This window comes from Amyelois transitella, chromosome 12 (genome assembly GCF_032362555.1).
Source record: "Amyelois transitella isolate CPQ chromosome 12, ilAmyTran1.1, whole genome shotgun sequence".
Lineage (NCBI taxonomy): Eukaryota > Metazoa > Arthropoda > Insecta > Lepidoptera > Pyralidae > Amyelois > Amyelois transitella.
In genome coordinates, this window is record NC_083515.1 from 1,265,157 (window position 1) to 1,285,816 (window position 20,660).

The following is a 20,660-nucleotide window of genomic DNA, read 5'->3' on the forward strand; positions in this document are numbered from 1 at the left end:
AACAGAAATAAATACATTCTTTTCGTTAAAATAGCAAATGAAAAACTTGCGTTTGAAAGGAAAACGGAATACTTCAAAAGAGTGTCGGGGGAAAACTGAAATTTTAATGTTACTTCGCGTTCATTAATTATATTGTAATAAAGAACGTTGGAGCTTTTCTTACGTAGCGAAATCTTAAAATTTTATAATGTAAATGTTTGCACTGTGAGATTTACATTAACATTAATTACGATGGCAAGGGTCACAGCTAAAGAATAGACTAGAATACATTTAGCGTGAGTATCGTTGAGTATGTTGTGACGTCATGCTGCTTTGGTCTCCCTTGGGCCGTGTTCACAGCCCGGGAACCCTATAAAGGCACGTGTGCGCACCCTGGACCTTAGGACTACAATGATGCTCACCAAGTAGCATGGTATCTTTTGGCGGCTTCTTGCTGGATCTCGTGTCTATACCTTAACCTTCCTACTGGCTTTAGTCCCGGTTGCATCCTCACCACTCTGGAGAGGAGCCCGTGGCATGCCTTTGACCATGGATCCTGGATTGGGTGAGTCAGGTTTTTACACGAAGCAACTCCCATCTGACCTCCGCAATGACATTTGGCATAATAATTTAATGTGTTGTGTATGATGTGAGTATAATTATGCAGGGATCGTCATAAGAAGATAGTCTCTGGGAAAAAGAAAACAAATTTCTTGAGCTTTTAATTCTGTGACAAATTTACCGTAATAATTGAGTAGGAATTATGTTTATCAGTAAATACTCGACGAAACGGAAATTAGACACGTGTATGTGATTTTCCTCACGACAAATGATTATTTGTCAATAAATAATATTTGCGATAAAACATTTTGCCTTAAGTGATTTGTGGTCGTAATTAGAGCTTCATCTGTGTAATTCGTCTCGTATGTAATATATTAGTAGATATTATTTATTTATTTTAATGTTAAATAGTTTGTTTACACCCTCTTTCAATGCAGTGACTTTTGTTAAACATATTTTCATTTTGTTCCAAATTACTTTCGTTGCACACAAAGTAGGTAATATTAATAAGTTATATTTCCAAAAATTAATATATCCCTATACAATCGAATTTCCTAATAACAATAAAATTTTCTCAATGTGTAAACTTTAGGTGACAAATTGATAAACTACCTATTGCTACATTATACACCGACTTAAACCGACTGAGTCGACTATTCTTCACAAGGCACTGTGATTAGAGAATATGTACTGACATGCACATTATTAGGGCCGTCGTCGCCATTGCTGGGATTACTGTACCTGCAACAAAAATGTCGTTGTTTTACATAGATAGATACACACAAATATAAAATCACGCCTTTTTTCCGGAGGCGTAGGCAGAGACTACATCTTTCCACTTGCCACGATCTCTGCATACTTCCTACGCTTCATCAACATTTATAACTCTCTTAGTGCAAGCTCGCGTTTTCGGGTAAAGGTCGCCGTCGGAAGGCCTAGACGATTTGATCTTAATCAAATAACAAATAAACGACGTCCTGGCAAAGGGTCAGGTCAAGAGTACCCGAAAGCACAGAGCTTTCTTTAACATATTTTTACCGAATCGCATTTTATTGGCAGCAGCATAGCTTTATTTCAATTCGACAAAAAAGCCCACTACAATAATAGTCGCATTCGTGGACCGCACGAACGGCGGCCATTTTGGTTGCGTGGCCTCACATCTCAGTCTCATATAACCCCGCACTGCATTCACTCGGACCCTCAATATACTACCTACTTTGACGTGTTTAATTTGGACCTTAATATCAAGGTTATTAATTAAAATATTTACTCACCAGAAGCTGATAAATACGAAGATAAGTGTGGAGACCTCGCTACAATAATAGTCGCGTTCGTGGACCGCACGAACGGCGGCCATGTTGGCTGCGTGGCCTCACATCTCAGTCCCATATAGCCCCGCACTGCATTCACTCGGATCCTAAATATACTACCTACTTTGACGTGTTTAATTTGGACCTTAATATCAAGGTTATTAATTAAAAAAATTACTCACCAGAAGCTGATAAATACGAAGATAAATGCGGAGACCTCGCTACAATAATAGTCGCGTTCGTGGAGCGCACGAACGGCGGCCATGTTGGCTGCGTGGCCTCACACCTCAGTCCCATATAGCCCCGTATCGTGTTCACTCGGACCCTGACTGATCGCCAACTGTACCGGAGTCCTGACTCGTCAGGAGCTGACACTTGGGTGTAGTTCAACATCCAAGGTTCTATCTGTTGGGACGAATGTTAAATTTGGACATTAAAAATATAATCATTGTTGAATTATGAAACTTTTTTAAACATACATACATACATATAGTCACGTCTATATCCCTTACGGGGTGGACAGAGCCAATAGTCCCGAAAAGACTGAATGGCCAGGTTCAGCTGCTCGGCTTAATGATGGAATTGAGATCCAAATAGTGACAGGTTGCTAGCCCATCGCCTAAAAAAAGAATCACAAGTATGTAAGCCTATCCCTTAGTCGCCTTTTACGACATCCATGGGAAAGAAATGGAGTGGTCCTATTCTTTTGTATTGGTGCCGGGAACCACACGGCACACTTCATCAACTTTTTTAAAGATGATTGGAAATAGGCTTCTAATTTCAATTCCATTCTATTCAAGAGGAATGTATAATGTATAAACATTGCTCTCGAATGGCGGGTCGCTAGTTAAAATATCAAAAAAAGATGAGTCCTTTTTTGATCAGTTTTTTCCTTTTATTTCCTTCTTTTATCAGTATTCTTGTAATATATCTTAATTTCTATACAGTATATCAAAATAATTAATACCCTTTCTGGCTTCCCGTCAATGAACCAAGCCAGGTTGGCTGGCGGGTTGGCCGGCGTCGTGGTGCAGTTGAGAGTCAGATCTTCGCCCATTTGCACGCTCCCTGGTACTCCAGAGATCACTGGGTCGTCTTTCAGCGTGACTAAGAAGAGAAATAAAATATAGTTTTATATTTTTTTTAAACACGAGACACAAAACAGCGCCTGTAAAGAGCTAATCTATCTATGTAATACTAGCTGTGCCCGCAACTCCGTCTGCGTGGAATAGTTATTTTGGGCATCATTGAAGCCCTCAAGGGTAAATAATTTTCCCCGTTTTATTCACATTTTCAATTTTTTCTTCGCTCCTAATAGTTGCAGCGTAATGTTATAAAGCCCTAAACCTTTCTCGATAAATCATGATAAAATTACAGACACCTTGCCGTCGCTGACTAGTCGCTGCACGGATAGAGAACAAATTTTTATTTTTAAAATTTTACGGAGTTACATTGACTCTCCACATTTGGTAAGCAATATTTATTTCAAATGCCGTCGCCCAAATTCTAGAATTAAATTACTTTTCCATGTTCCATATGCTAAAACGAATTACATTCGGAATACATTCTTGTTCCGCGCTTGTCATAGTTATAATAACATTTACAATGACCTTGATTTGTTCAACTTATCCATAATGTCATATAAAAGAAGTTTAAAAACACAAAATTGCTGAGATTAATCAATGGCTTTTTGGTTAATTTTTCACGAAATTAATAATAAATATGTTTATGTTTAACACACTTAGGTACTATAATAATTTCTATATATTAATTTCTTTGTCTTTTCGATACTATGTATTAGTAAACAGAGGAAACTTTATTGGTTTATGCACCATAGTATAAGATAATATTAATAGGCAACCATGTAACTGTTTGTTTCCCTAATAAAGATAAAATAAAATAAAAATAAAATAAATAAAATAAATGATCTATTCAACGCAAAAATTATTTTTCAATTCGAACCATTAGTTCCTGAGATTAGCGCGTTCAAACAAACAAACTTTTCAGCGTTATAATATTAGGTATAGATTACATTAACGTATTACTTTTAATTACATACCTGCCACAGTCAAATTCTTCATCTGCTTCACCACCGCGAACCTCGGCCCTTCAGTGGACACCTCACAAGTGAAGGATATCCTCGTGTTGATGGTTTTCGGAAGAGCCACGTAGATGGCGCAGCTGTGCTGGTTGCAGGAACTCCTGGTGACTCCAGTGGTCGTGGTGTTGAATATCCTGGTCGAGGGCTGCGTGGAAAAATAAAATAAACATACATACATACATATGGTCACGTCTATGTCCCTTGCGGGGTAGACAGAGCCAACAGTTTTGAAAAGACTGTGAGTGGCCACGTTCAGCTATTTGGCTTAATGATAGAATTAAGATTCAAATAGTGAAGAATAAGAAAAAGTTAAAGATGGAATTGAGAATGAAATAGTGACAGATTGCTAGCCCATCGCCTAAAAAAATCCCAAGTTTGTAAGCCTATCCCTTAGTCGCCTTTTACGACATACATGCGAAGGAGATGGAGTGGTCCTATTCTTTTTTGTATTGGTGCCGGGAACCACACAAAATAATAAATTTCAGTAACAGGAGTTTTACGTTGGTTATGAATAAGGAATGAACTCGGCTTTGGCTAGGCTGACTATTCCCATACAACATTTCATTCAGTTCACAAGCAATTATTCCACGTATAAGTAATTGTCGATTAACTAAATTATTTTTTTAATTATTATTCTCATGAACATGAATTATGAATATTATTTCATTAGGTACTCTTTGATAATCTCTTAGAAAGAGGGAGGGGTGAGATAAGACATATTTTTGATATGTCGTATAGCTCTTGGCAGTTTAGAATAACAACTCTTTCCCATGGATTTTGTAAAATACGACTAAGGGTTAGGCTAATAAACTTGGGATTCTTCTTTTAGGCGATAGGGTAGCAACCTGTCACTATTTCATTCTCATTTCTATTTTTTAGCCATACAGCTGAACGTGGTCTTTCCGTCTTTATGAGACTGTTAGCTCTGTTTACCCCGTAAGATATAAAGATGTAATTATCTGTATGTATTATTATGCCTTATTTTCTGAATAACTCACAAATCATAAGTAAACTCATCTACAAAAAAAAGGACGTATTACATACATATATAAATCACACCTCTTTACCGGAGGGGTAGGCAGAGACCACATCTTTCCATTTGTCACGATCTCTGCATACTTCTTTCGCTTTGTAAATTCATAAATATCTTCATGCAAGCCCTCGTCGGTTATACAAAAGAGAGTTATACATATTTTCCCAAGAAATACAATATCAAATGGGTTTTACTGTTTCGTTTAAGCTAAATGACAATGAGCTAAGAAAATATTACTCCATTTTGAAACTGCTTTCTGAGTTTCTTGAACTTTTCCTTTGAAAGCATATTTGTTAGGGATCCTTATGGTTTAGATGGCATTATATTGTATTTCAAGTGACAATTTTTATTAAAGAGCAAACTATATGTGTTTGAAGGCTTTATAAAAGTTTCATTGTGTTCGAGAATGTAAAGAATTCTGTACTAAAACTAACAAGACGTCATTCAACTGCTTTTAGGTTCACAATTCGGTTATGGAACATTTTCTCGTAACAGTGGATCAAACGTAACATACATACATATGATCACTTGCGGGGTAGACAGAGCCAACAGTCTTGCAAAGACTGATAGGCCACGTTTAGCTATTTGGCTATAAAATAGAATTGAGATTGAAATAGTGACAGGTTGCTAGCCCATCGCCTATAAGAAGAATCCCAAATTTATAAGCCTATCCCTTAGTCGCCTTTTACGACATCCATGGGAAAAAGATGGAGTAATCCTATTTTTTTTTTCTATTGGTGCCGGGAACCACACATCAAGGTATCAAACGTAACTTGTGATATTTTTGTAAGATCTTCCACACTTCCTTTCTCATTTGCTCAGCTGAACGTGGCCTGTCAGTCTTACTGCTGTCTCTGTCTACCCCGCCAGGGATATCGACGTGATTATATAATCGAATAAATAAAATTAAGGCGGAAGGATATATACATTCGTTAACTCAGTAATCCATAATCCGGGCAGTTTCAAATAGTCTTAGATATATGTACCTGTTGGCCGGGAGTATATCTGAAGATCTCATGGTTCCCCCGGTACCATTTGACCGAGTGGAGGTCGGGGTCGTCCTTCTCGTTCACGTAGTGGCAGTTCAGGTTCACGTCCCGGCGCGGGTCGCCGTATTTAGGGACTTCCAGGAACGTTATGTTGTGCGCTGTGACTATCACTGTGGACAAAGAGAATTTTTTTATAAACTAGCTGTGTCTGCTTGGAATAGTTATTTTGGGCATCATTGAAGCGCTCAAGGAGGAATAGTTTTCGCCGTTTTTTTTTTAATTTTCCATTATTTCTTCGCTACTAATAGTTGCAGCGTGATGATAGCCTAAAGCCTTCCTTGATAAATGGTCTATTTGACGAAAAATAATTTTTCAATTTGAACTAGTAGTTCCTGAGATTAGCTCGTTCAAACGAGCAAACAAACAAACTCTTCAAAACTTTTAATATGAATAGATATAGGTAAGGAATATTGTAAAAGTACCGTGTGGTTTTTGGCACCTAAAAAAAAACAGGACCACTCCATTTCGTTCCACGGAAAAAGGCTACTAAATGACAGGCAATAAACATGGGATTCTTCTTTTAGGCCATGGGCTAGCCACCGGTCACTATTTGAATCTCAATTCTAGTAGCCGAACAGCTAAACGTGGCCTATCAGACTTTTCAAGACTGTTGGCTCTGTCTAATCCGCAAGGGATATAGACGTGATTATATGTATTTTTGTATGTATGTATGTAAAAGTCAATCATAGGAAAAGATCATTAATTGGGGATCTTCTTTTAGGCGATGGGCTAGCAACCTGTCACTATTTGAATCTCATATAGCTGAACGTGGTCCCTCAATGTTTTCAAGACTATCTTGAAACACTTGAAATATTGAAAGGCCACGTTCAGCTGTTTGGCTTAATGATAGAATTGAGAGAACTTCATTTCTTCATTAAGGATTTGCTACTATCGAATTTATAATCCTTAATAAAGAAATTAAGTGATTCTGTTCTTACAGTTATCCATACAACCCCACGTACCTACCATCTCTTCTTTTACAATATGAAACAAATTAAAACTCATAATCTGATTTACGTGTTACATACAAAATTTGAAATTAGTTTCGAGCAAGTTTTAATCAGAATTTTGCACGCACAAAAACTAGTTTCATTAATATGCAACTGAATTTGCAGCTTGTTCCGGACAAAACGAGAAGAGTTCGATGTAATTTTGGAACTGCCACGGATATAATACTTTACACTGTTTTTGTTGTGTGGTTCGCTGTGCCCTGGGACTTCGCTCTCGTGGGAATTTGGGGATACATACATACGTAAAATCACGCCTTTTTCCCGGAGGGGTATGCAGAGACTACATCTTTCCTGTTACCACGATCTCTGTATACTTCCTTCGCTTAATCCACATTCATAACTCTCTTTCGTTGGTTCGTCGGATTCGGGTACTTTTGACCTAATTTTTTGCCATCACCTCATCGATTTGTTCAAGGTACATTCGCCTAGGCTTTCCTACTTCAAAATTCCCATTAATACTCCCTTTTTATATTGAGAAAAAGCTTGCATGAAGAGAGTTATGAATGTAGATGAAGCGAAAGAAGTGTGCAGGGATCGTGGCAAGTGGAAAGATGTGGTCTCTGCCTACCCCTCCGGGAAAGAGGCGTGATTTATGTTCATATATATGTATGTGTCTATGTAAAAAAAGAGACAATAAATAAAGAAATTAAAACTTCTATCTCCTAATCCGAAACCTGTTCTGTATACTGATAACATATAGCCAATGCCGCAAACCTTCAATATCGATCGTCAGAAATGTGCAATCTGCTTTCCATTCTCCATTATGCAGCTTAAGCGCAATCTGCCAAGAACAACACAAGCTTAGAACTTGAGGAGTAAGTACTAAAGTACAGTTACATATATGCGGTGCCGTCGAGGTACGATATAGAACTATTATCTCAGTTACAGAGTTGCATAGTTACATCACTAGTTTGCTGATGACTTTATTCAAAGTTATAGTGGTGTGCGTCACGGATAGCACAAACTCTTTGACACATTACGAGTATATTAAATGGGCCGGATTGTAATAAAATTTTTTGTTAACCCCTAACGTGCTTTTGTCAAAAAGTTGTTAGAAATATCATTGTCTTATTAATAAATGCTCTTTATGTAAATTTTGCCTTCATGGTCCATAAATATCCCAATCCTAACTTATTTTATAAATGCGAAACTAAGTTTGTTTGTTTGTTACCTACCTATCTACGCCAATTTTAAAATTTGGAGTGTATATAATTATGAGTTCGAAGAAGGACGTAATGTACCTACCTTAGTTAAAGCTAGTTCGTATATATGTATTAGGTATCTGTTGATAGCGTTATGAGCTCAGGTTATGCCGCCATTCCATCTTATTCTACTTTACATCTGGATTAATGAATAATGACTCGTCCTCTAGAAAGTTCTGAGACAAAAATCACGACAATGATGATGATCTTGAAGCGGTGAATCTAGCGAATGCTAGCTTTCTAAATTCAAACAAAAGTTTCTATGGAATTCCCAAAAAAGGCTGTTGCATGTCATCATATTATTTTATTAATGTACTATCTCCGCCTTTAACATTGTTTTCATTATTGTAACTGGTTTCTTAATTAATAAGATCTTAGTTTATCTCATCAGCTTATACAATCCTAGAACAACATTGTTTACTTCCGCAGAAACTATCTTATGCGGTACTGCTGAGGCTACAACTATAATATGTCGGTTTCAAAGTTACGCTCATTTAGTGCGGAATTCTACGATATAGTTAGTTTTTTTAAAATTTTAATGAACATAAATGTTTCATATTAATTATAAAACTGTTATTTTTTAATACATTAAAAAATAGGTATTTCAAATACCTTTAATTTATTTTAAGTTTCTTTTTTCAATGGTCGAGAAACTTTGAGACAACAAATTTTACCTACTCAAAATCATTTTTAGGTTATTCAGACAGCTAGATGGACTATTATAAGTAGGAAAAAAAAACTATAAGGAAAGTTGTGAATGAATAGCTTGTTTGTAAGTTAACAAGCAAAAAAATACTTTTGAGTCACCTTCTTCACGGTAGGTAACTTATTTCTTGCTTTTTCCAGCTTGGACATTTAAGAAAAAAACATAAGAATAGATATTTAATTTATTTCTTACATTTATATATTTAATTGGAATTCTTCTTTTAAGCCGCGGGCTAGCAACCTGTCACTAATTGAATCTCAATTCTATCATTAAGCCAAACAGCTGAAAGTGGCCTATCAGTCAAGACTGTTGGCTCTGCCTACACCGCAAGGGATATAGACTTAATTATATGAGTACGTATTCGTAATTTAAATGTACTTTAATACATTTAATCACGCCTATATCCCTTGTAGGGTAGACAGAGCCAACAGTCTTGAAAAGACTGATAGGCCACGTGCAGCTATTTGGCTTAATGTAAAATACATACATAGTACCAAATTTATTACTTTTACTTATATAAAAACCCACAGTGGTTAGCATAAAACCAGTTAAACCGTGTTCCACTTGCATGAGATCCCGTAATTACTAGCTGCATATGTAAATTTGTGACGCAACTTCATCGTTTGCGAGCCTTCTGCGACTTTATGAGGCTTACTGTACGATTGTAATTATATATACTTACATACAAACATATGGTCACGTCTATATCCTTTGTGGGGCCAACAGTCTTGAAAAGACTGATAGGCCACGTGCAGCTATTTGGCTTAATGATTGAATTGAGGTTCAAATATTGACAGGTTGTTAGCCCTTAAAAAAAGAATCCCAAGTTTGTAAGCCTATCCCTTAGTCGCCATTTACGACATCCATGGGAAAGAGATGGAGTGGTCCTATTCTTTTTTGTATTGGTACCGGGAACCACACGGCACCAATACAAAAAAATATACTAAATACAAAATACATATTAATTACTGCTGACATTATATGTAGCTCCTTTTCCCTCCTTGCTTTAGTCCCGGTTGCATCCTCCCCACTCGTGAGAGGAGCCCGGGCTATGCCTTTGACCATGGATCCTGGATTGGGTGAGTCAGGTTTTTACACGAAGCGACTCCCGTCTGACCTCCGCAACCTTTGCAGGGGAAACTAATGCGACTTGTCAAGGTGCATTCGTCTTGGACTTCCTATTGCACGGTTTTTATTTACACTCTCCTATATGTATACGTATCTACATATAATCACGTCTATACCCCTTGCGGGATAGACAGAGCTAACAGTCTTGAAAAGATAGAAAAGCTACGTTAAGCTAGATGCAATTGAGATTTTAATAGTGACAGGTTGCTAGCCCATCACAAGAATAATCCTAAGTGCCCTAATTTTCAAATAAACCTTTTTATATTAAGTGTACAGTCAACTGCAAAAAAACTTTACTATTCTTTTGGTTTATATGAACAGGGGATCGTATATATCCGCCGTTGACTGTACAAAAGCACTCCAATCTTCATTATTTAGCACAAACATAAATTTATACATTTCTAAGTCATTGATTCCTTCTTTCACAAACCATTGGGTGATTTTGGAGTGAATCGAACTTTACTTAACGTAACTACGATTCATTAGCCATAGTAATTGTTTGCTTGTACCATGATTATGTAAAAACGGACTAAATGATCTTTTTTGTATATAGCTTTACTAGCGAATCATCCCGGCTTTGCACGGGTAGCATTTATAACCAACAACCAACCGCGTGCATACAATTATTAATAAATTAATTAAATGCCTTTTAATACCCATTTTTCCAATTTCCAAATATTTCAAAATTAAAATTGTATATTAATCCAAAATCCAATCTGTGGTTTTTGTTTCAATTTCAACGAAAACCGACACGAAATACAATATTTAATTATCATTATAATGATATGAAAGTGCTTCTAGAGATACGTACACAAATATATATTATACTAGCTGCCCCGGCAAACGTTGTTTTGCCGTAGAAATAATTTTTAAGTAATTTCTAGTTAAAAAAAAAATGTTAAGGGTGGACAACCCTTATCATTAAGGGGCATGAAAAAAAAAATAGACGTTGGCCTATTCTCAGACCTACTCAATAAGCTCACAATTCATGAGAATCGGTCATGCCGTTTCGGAGGCGTACGGGAATGAACATTGTGACACGAGAATTTTATATATAAGATTTTCCTTATGAGATAGATAGAGACTTGACGAAATATTCGCATAAAAATCATTCGTTTTACATTCATTCGTGTTTTTAATGTAGACAATGTGCATTCGTCCCAGACTAAGATTTAAGAGATCTATATTTGTAAATAGACATCCAGTGAAAATGCTGCAGTTTATTTTGTTCCGCCGCTTCTTCTACACATGCACTTTGGAAGCGGTAGTAGTTATAATGAGATTTAAGTGATGTGACGTCAATAAGTGATACCTTGTATTCAATTTAAAAATAAATCTATACTATTCTACAGAGCCAACAGTCTCAATATAAGGGCCACGATCAGCTTTATGGCTTAATTGTGGCATTGAGGTCCAAATAGTGGCAGGTTTCTAGTCCATCGTCTAAAAGAAGAATCCCAAGCTTATTAGCCTATCTCTTACTCTCATTTACCATACATGGGAAAGAGAGCGAGTGATCCTATTCTAAAACGCCCTGAACCACACGGCTGAAAAAATAATTTTTCCTTTTACGCGACCAGAACTGTAAGCATAATGAAATCTGGCGGAAAAACCGAAAAATGGCCATCAAAAAACTTTTCTAAGCTATTATAATCCTCCACACTTTGTTTGATTGAGTCCCGGTCCCGGGCAATTCAAAAACAAACTTCTTTAATGCAGTCGTTTGTGTGTAAATCGCTATCATTCACGACCTTTTTTTTATTATAATTTTTTAACACCAAAACTTCTGAAATTAGGCTTTTTAGCACCATTAAGACTTTCGCCAAGGTCAAAGTCATTACGGTTTTTAGGCATAAAATAATCGTAATGAATTTTCTCGTAACTGAGTGAAGATGAAATGACAATTAGTATTGAGTTTTTACCTATTTAATTTTAAAAACTATTTAAAAAAAAAACGAAGCAACTTTTGAATTATGTATTGATCAGCTTTGAATTTTATGTCACCAAAGAAAATGAGATTAAAAAAAAAGTTTCTATGCCGTTAAATTAAAAAATTAAAAAAAAATTGTTTATGTTTTCATTTTTCAAGAAAGTTCTGTTGAAAGTCTGCCAACTCCTTCCAAAAAGCTTTAAACTAATTAAAAAATGTATTTTTTAATCGAAAAGACGAATCAATATTGTTAAATTAATTTAATTATCTAAAGAACTGGACTATAAGGCTTCAAAATAAATCCTTTAATAGCATAAGGCCTAACTATGAATATACATATTTGGCAACCAAGGGTCTACGTTAAATGACAGGTTATATCAACACAATGTCAGACAATTATGAATATTTTAGACACATCGTTGACTGTTAATGTGTATGTAAATTTTAATTGTTACGAATAAACCTAGTAATAATTGGTAAATCTTATCTCACTTCTTTCCAATGATAATATAATTAACAACAAAGTTTTTCCGTGTACGCGTAGATGTATGTTTGTAAATAAATATTATTTGTAAGCGATATCTACCCCGCGAGGGACGTAGACGTGACTATATGTATGTATCTTTTATAAAAACAGAACTGCCCCCAATTGAAATTCTCCTTTTTTGAAGTCCATTAAATTTCTTAAATCCTAAGTCTCTGTTAGCTCTGTCTACCCCGCAAGGGATACAGTCGTGATAATATGCTCGTATGTAATTGGGAATTCGCCATGTGGTTCCTGGCACCAATAAAAAAAGAATAGGATCAGTCCATCTCGTTCCCATGGATGTCGTAAAAGGCAACTAAGGGATAGGCTTATAAACTTGGGATTCTTCTTTTAGGCAATGGGCTAGCAACCTGTCACTATTTGAATCTCAATTCTATCATCGAGCCAAAAAGCTGAACGTGGCCTGTCAGTCTTTTCAAGACGGTTGGCTCTTTCTACCGCGCAAGGGATATAGACGTGACTATATGTACATATGTATGTATGTAATTGGGAAATTCTATTCGGACTTTGCCCCACTATGGTGGGTATGGAAAACTAATCAAACTGGCAACCTCACTTAACCATGGGGTTGAAAGTAAACAAACTATCCTTACTAATTTACCATCAGTCAAATACATTGTTCTGAGCAAAGTGAATCTATGCATTGTTTCAGTGAACAAACAACCATTTTACCCTAGTCACGTGAAGCAATTTAACTTCTGCGAAAAGTGTATATACCACAGATTAATAGGTTTTACTATAATAATGACTGAGGAATGTTATTGAAGCCATTTTTGATTTATACTTCTTGACTTTATAATGCATACTTAGCTGAACGTGGAGTTTCGGTATTGTAAAGACTGTTGGCTCTATCTACCCCGCAAGGGATATAATATGTATATATTTATTTTATGAAACTTTTTTGGACAATAAGCAAATGTATAGCACATTAGGCCGACTTAATGCTCAAGTCAACCGTTGGGTCTGACAGAGAAGTTAAATAAAGTTTAAGTTACAGTTACTTACACAAATATAATTTTCTATAATAGAAAAATAAAATTACGTTTTATTTCTGATATTAGTTTAGTTTTGGCCATACATTGTTGTTACCAATTGATATTAAGAATTAATTATAAACTATTTGTATTTTATCGTTTTACGACATTTTGAAACTACCGGATTAATTTTTTATAAAATTTTGCACACAAATGTTTTGATGAAAGGTCAGGCCAAGTCAGTAGAAATAGCTTCTGTTGCAAAACAGTTTTATGTGCCAAATAAATAAATACATACATATATACATACAAACATACATATAGTCACGTCTATATCCCTTGCGGGGTAGACAGAGCCGACAAACAGTCTTAATTAGACTGTTAGACCACCTTGTCTAGTTTGGCTTAATGATAGATTGAGGATAGAGGTTGCTAGCCCATCGCCTAAGAATCCCTAATGTATAAGCTTATCCTTTAGTCGCCTTTTACGACATCCACGGGAAAGAGATGGAGTGGTCCTATTCTTTTTGTGGGAACCACACGGCAAAAATAAATAAATACAATAAAAAAATAACGTAGTAAGTGGAAACATATAGCTCTACCTACCCCTTTCAGAAAAAAGCGTGATTTATAATGTATGAATCCAATTTAAAATTGCGTCATCATGCAAGCCAACAATTTGGCTCTGAAGGTAAAATAGCCAATGACATTACTTAATTGGTCTTTTCACAACTCACTTTCCAAACGTAAATAGTTAAAACTCAATTTATCAAAACTTTTGGGACGAGAGTTTAATAAAAAATGAGTATTGAGAATAACCTTTCCAACTTTGATCCTATAAATAAACTGTCAAAAATATATACATTGTCATATTATATTGACTGTAATAGTTTGTGTTGAGAAAGTTTGTTTTATCAAATGTCATACATAATAAAGGAGAGACGGTGGTCGAAACGGTAAGATGTCTGGATGAAAATCGTGATGCGCATAAAGGCACAGGTTCGAATCCCATCTCGGCCGTGTACCAATGACTTTATTCGAAGTTATGAATTTTAGTTTGAATATTAACCAATCAAATTAATCAAGTTATTGCTAACGTGCTGACAAACAAAAGAGTTTTGAAGAAAGAACATTACATAGGTACATACATATAAACAGGTCTATGTACATTAGTTTGAATACTAACCGATGCTTTTACGGTGAGGGTAAACATCATGAGGAAACCCGCACATTCAGGCAACTGGTTAATTAACATAAACAAAATTAACAATTTAGTTAAAAAGCAAACTATGTAGAACATACATACATACATATGATAACGTCTTTATCCCTTACGGGGTAGACAGAGCCAACAGTCTTGAAAAGACTGATAGGCCACATTCAGCTGTTTGGCTTAGTGATAGAATTGAGATTCAAATAGTGACGGGTTGCTAGCCCATCGCCTAAAAGAAGAATCCCAAGTTTATAAGCCTATCCCTTAGTCGCCTTTTACGACATCCATGGGAACGAGATGGAGTGGTCCTATTCTTTTTTTTATTGGTGCCGGGAATCACACGGCACTATGTAGAATTCGATAACAAACGACAAAATTCAGCTAGAACCTCCTTTTTCGGTGGGAGTGAAAGCAATTAATCATGTCCCCATTACGGCGAAATAAATACGGCTTTAATTAATGTTAAACCAATGATATCCCCGGCAAACATCACATATGGCTCGTGGGGCGAAAATATTGATACTTTCTATGGTAAAGCGAAGCAGACAAATTAATCCCTGAATCAAAGGCTGAAAGGGAGGGAATTAATTGTGGTTAAAATATGATATATTTAATGTAATACATATTTTATTTCATACAAACATTATCAAGTACATACTTATGGGTAAGTACAAATTATGGTTTTTAAGTCTCGAACCGTGTGGTTCCCGGCATTGCCGTTTGGTTCCCGGCACCAATACAAAAAGGGAATAGGACCACTCCTTCTCTTTCCCATGGATGTCGTAAAGGTGACTAAGGGATAGGCTTACAAACTTGGGATTCTTTTTTAGGCGATGGGCTAGCAACTTGTCACTATTAGAATCTCAATTCTATCATTAAGCCAAATGGCTGAATGTGGCCATTCAGTCTTTTTAAGACTGCTGGCTCTGTCGGGTATACATATCATCACGTCTATATCCCTTACGGGGTAGACAGAGCTGGTGTTTGGCATAATGATAGAAATGATAGATTCAAATAGTGACAGGTTGATAGCCCATCGTCTAAAAGAAGAACCCCAAGTTTATAAGCCTGTTACTTAGACGACATGTATGGGAAAGACATGGAGAAATTCTTTTTTTTATTTGTGCCGGGAACCACACGGCACATTTAAATAATGTCGAATGAAATGCGTTTAAGAGAGTGAGAGAGAAATAACGATTACTCGTATTTCCAAAGCGTTTGTAAATAAAGGGATCTCATTGGTTTTAATTTAATACCATTAAATGAAGCGGAATTTGTTCTGTTTAATGGTAGACACAAGATTAATTGCCGTTTGTATGAATTTCATGTGAAATTCTATTGATTGAAATTGTTTTTAAAGTATAGTATGCCGTGTAGTTCCCGGCACCAATACAAAAAAGAATGGGACCACTCCATCTCTTTCCCATGGATGTCGTAAAAGGCGACTAAGGGATAGGCTTAAAAACTTGGGTTTCTTCTTTTAAGCGATGGGCTAGCAACCTGTCACTATTTGAATCTTAATTCTATCATTAAGCTAAAAAGCTGAACGTGGCCATTCAGTCTTTTCAGGACTGTTGGCTCTGTCTGCCCCGCAAGGGATATAGACGTGACCACATGTATGTAGTACTTATTTTTCTTTTAAATCCCATCTTATGGCTATACAGCTGAACGTGGTCGTATAGGACTTTCGTATTTATTTTTCTTGAATGTCAGGTTGGCTGGAAGAGATCCCACTTAGGGATAAGCCCGCCTTTGTACTTTACTGTTTTTATTTGTTATGTCCTTTAGTGAACAACAAAGCATTTACTTACTTACTTCTTTTAAATCCCATCTTATAGCTGAACGTGGCTTTCCAGGCTTTTCAGGGTTGTGGGCTCTGTCTAGCCAATAAGAGATAAAGACATGAGTATTGTACTATTTTGATACAAATATTAATAATCAAGCCTCTATTCATAGGGGTCAACAGTAACTGACAGATCCCTGCGTACTTCTTTCGTTTCATTCACATTCATAATTCTCTTTTTGCAAGCTCGTCAGTTCAGAGCACTCTTCACCTGAGAAGGTCATTCAATTGTGTGTCGGTAATACTTGTTGAAAATAAGATCTGCTGGAGAACATAAATAAATAAAAAAATATATGTATGTACGGGATAAATTACACAGATTGAGTTAGCTTCGAAATAAGTTTAAAACTTGTGTTACGAGATACTAACTCAACGATACTATATTGTATAATTAATACTTATAGATATATTTCCAAGACCCAGGCCAATCAGAGAAAGTTCGATTCTCTTAATGCCCTGACCGGGATTCGAACCTGGGACTCCCGGTGTCACAAACAAGCGTAAACAGCTGCGGCCATGCAAAAGAGATGAATTAAAATCCTTTGTACTATATCTTACTAATATTAAAAATGTGTAGGTTAGTAATTATGTGTTACTCATTCACACATAATTTACTAGACGGATTTAAATAAAATTTTGTACACGACTAAATTATAAGCTGAAGTTATTTTTAATCCAGAAATTCCCACGGAACATACCACCAAGGTACAGCCAGTGCATAATATATGTACTCAACCATATTGTATTATTATTGCGTATGTTCCGAGTGGAAAATGTAGTGCGAAATAAGCCCCAAAATACGAATAACGTCACTCATCCGCACGAACACAAAACAAAGAAGAAATACAACTTTCGCCTTTATTTTCGGCGTGAATTTCGCGAATTACCAAAACGAGAAAATGTCGAGATAACGTTCAGCCGTCCGTCTGTGTGTCACAAACTTTGACATGCAAAGTTTTTTGATACTATGCAGATCCTTAGGTATTTTTGTTGTTTGGATATATAAAAGTTTAATAACGCTAAGGTTTAACGCCGTTTGGTTCCCGGCACCGATAGAAAAAAGAATAGGACCACTAAATCTTTTTTCCGTTGATGTCGTTAAAGGCGACTAAGGAATAAAAGCCGTAAAAATTAACTTGAAAACTGTCTGTATTGCCCCTTAGAGGGTAGGGGTGAAATATTTTTGAATACTAGTTGGACCAAGCCTAATACGAAAACATCTAAGAAAATCGGAGTGGTAGTTTTCGCCACTTGCGAGTACAAACATTCAGACCGACATACAGAAATTCTTAAAATCACATTTCTGATTTCTGCTGGATCTATATAAGTAAACAGATCTCCTATATCGATTGTTTGCCAAAATCTTTCCTGTACAGCCATTGGTTCTCAGTAATCGGTCACTTAATATTTTGTTCCATGTATTATACTAGCTTTCAGTCCATTTAGTGGCATCTACAAAAACCAAAGAAATTAGCACTACCTACAAAAGAATACAGGTTTTTCGCAAATCCCATGGGAACTATAGTTTAATATAAAAGGTATATAAAATCACGAATTTTTCCCGGAGGGGTAGGCAGAGACTATATCTTACCACTTGAAACGATCTCTGCATACTTTCTTCGCTTCATCCACATTCATAACTCTCTTCATGCAAGCTTGGCGGTTTCGGTTATATATACATATATATATAGTGAATATTACAAGATGATTGCATACATACATATGATCACGTCTATATCCCATGCGGGGTAGACAGAGCCAACAGTCTTGAAGACTAAATGGCCACGTTCAGCTATTTGGCTTAATGATAGAATTGAATTGAATCTTCACACAAACAAACTTACTTTCGCATTTGTAATACATATGTATATTATTCATAGATTATATTTCACTACATCGTTACTAGCATCAAATTCAGTGACAATTTAGTAAATTAGTCCTCAGCTTTGTTGTATGATGACTGTATAATTTAGTGGTCTGAGGTCTCAAACCAAATTGTTATGCTAACCGCACTTACAACACGTGTAAATGTAGGTGTATAATTGACGACAATAAGTGGAAAATGATAGCATTAGTTACATATGTGCCGTTCCTGGAAATAGTAATATCTATTTATAAATAAACTAGCTGTCCCGGCAAACGTTGTTTTGCCATATAAATATTTTTTACGTAATTCCTAGTGAAAAAAAAGTTGAGGGTGGACAACCCTTATCACTAAGGGGTATGAAAAATAGATGTTAGCCGATTCTCAGTCTGACAAATATGCTCACAAAATTTCATGAGAATCGGTCAAGCCGTTTCGGTGGAGTACAGAAACGAACATTGTGACACGAGAATTTTATACATAGGATAAAGAGATTGATAAAATTGGTATTCTTCTTTCAGACGATGGGCTAGTGACCTGTCACTATTGAAATCTCAATTCCATCATTAAACCCTACAGCTGAAGGTGACCTTTTAGTTTTTGCGAGACTGCTAGCTCTGTCTACCCCGTTAGGAATAACAACCTTTCTATCTGTATGTATGTATATATAAAAGAGGCGATGGGCTAACAACCTGTCACTATTTGAATCTCAATTCTATCATTTAAGCCCAACCCGAAAACCATTATACAATTTTTTTTTCTTGAATAATGAACAGGAATAGCAGAGTCGTAAAACTATCCCGAATTAAATAATTTATGGCTGGAAATACCGGATGGGGACCATAAAAGTGACTTAATTCGGGGAGGCGAAAATTAAAACGCATCAGACCATATTCTGAGTTGAGGACAGAAGGTAATGTTTTTAAGAGGGTATTCATTCATATAGTCACGTCTATATCCCTTGCGGGATAGACAGAGCCAACAGTCTTAAAGAGACTGTTAGGCCACGTTCAGCTGTTTGGGTTTATGAGATAATTGAGATTCAAATAGTGACAGGTTGCTTCCCCATCGCTCAAAAAAAAAAGAATCCTAATTTTTGTAAGCATATCCCTTAGTCGCCCTTAACGACATCCATGGGAACGAGATGGAGTGGTCCTATTTTTATTTTTATTGGTGCCGGGAACCACACGGCTGATTATATCGATGTTGTTGATTATTCGTAAAATAAATGCGAAAGCTTTTTGTTTACTCGCTTTGAGGGCTTAACGTTAGAAATTACCTTTGGTTCAAGCTTTATATAGATTAAACCAAAGGTCATAATATATTTTTTTTTATTGCCACGAGAGCGAAGTTCCAGGCAAAAGCTGGTAAGAAGAACGCCGCCGCGCCGCATCTGTTAACTGACCTGAGTGCCGTAGCATGGACTCGTAGCTTTTCGTAGCGTATGTGCTACGAAGAGCTACGAGCACTGCAATTATAGTGTCGATTCTATTTTTTTTATTCCACATTGAAATGTGCCGTGTGGGAACCACGGTATCAATATAAAAAGAATAGGACAACTCCATTTCTTTGGCAAAATAAATATTTTTAGAGAAACGTTTTGTATTTCTGTCAGTTTTTAACGAAAAAACTGAAAAATTATTGAACCAATTTTGATTAGATTTGGTGCACAGAAAGAATACTCTTTTCGGAATAACATAGTCTCCTTTTTTCCTGGAAATTCCCATCGGAGCGAAAACCGGCGCAAAGCTAGTAAATCATTCGTGAGCGCCTCTTTGATGACTTATTCGTCACCTACATTTTTAAATAACTAACATTAGAAAACCAAATTTACCTCTAAAATATGTTCGATATTCACAGAAAAAAATAAATAAATAAAACTTAAACTCACCAACGAAAAGTCCCAAAACGAGCAGAACGGTCATGATGATCAACCTATACTCATAACACACGATATCACTTCTCACATATTACACGCCAAGTTCACAATCACAAGGAGAATTCTTCAGCAAAGTTTCCGAATGCACGCCGCCCGTTTTACTCGCGCAACCTACGCGTCCGTTCAGAAACGCGACTCGAACGATACTGGCGCAGCATCCATAAAACCCCCTCCACTCCACCCTAAATACCTCTCACTCCCTCGCACAATATCGCGATTCCGTAATTAGATAAATGTCATTGCTGTTGTCTGTGACTCTTTTTTTTTTCTT

At 36.3% G+C, this 20,660-nt stretch overlaps 1 protein-coding gene across 1 annotated transcript; it reads right to left on the reverse strand.

Annotated features, from left to right (window-relative positions):
- Positions 1-2,024: 2,024 nt before the first annotated feature.
- Positions 2,025-20,449, reverse strand: LOC106142354 (uncharacterized). Its single transcript, XM_013344081.2, has 5 exons — positions 20,342-20,449; positions 5,971-6,143; positions 3,910-4,096; positions 2,818-2,957; positions 2,025-2,255 (listed from the first exon to the last, which is right to left on the reverse strand). The coding sequence occupies exons 1-5, from the start codon at positions 20,373-20,375 to the stop codon at positions 2,025-2,027; spliced, it is 765 nt and encodes a 254-aa protein (XP_013199535.2). The 5' UTR covers positions 20,376-20,449.
- Positions 20,450-20,660: the final 211 nt, after the last annotated feature.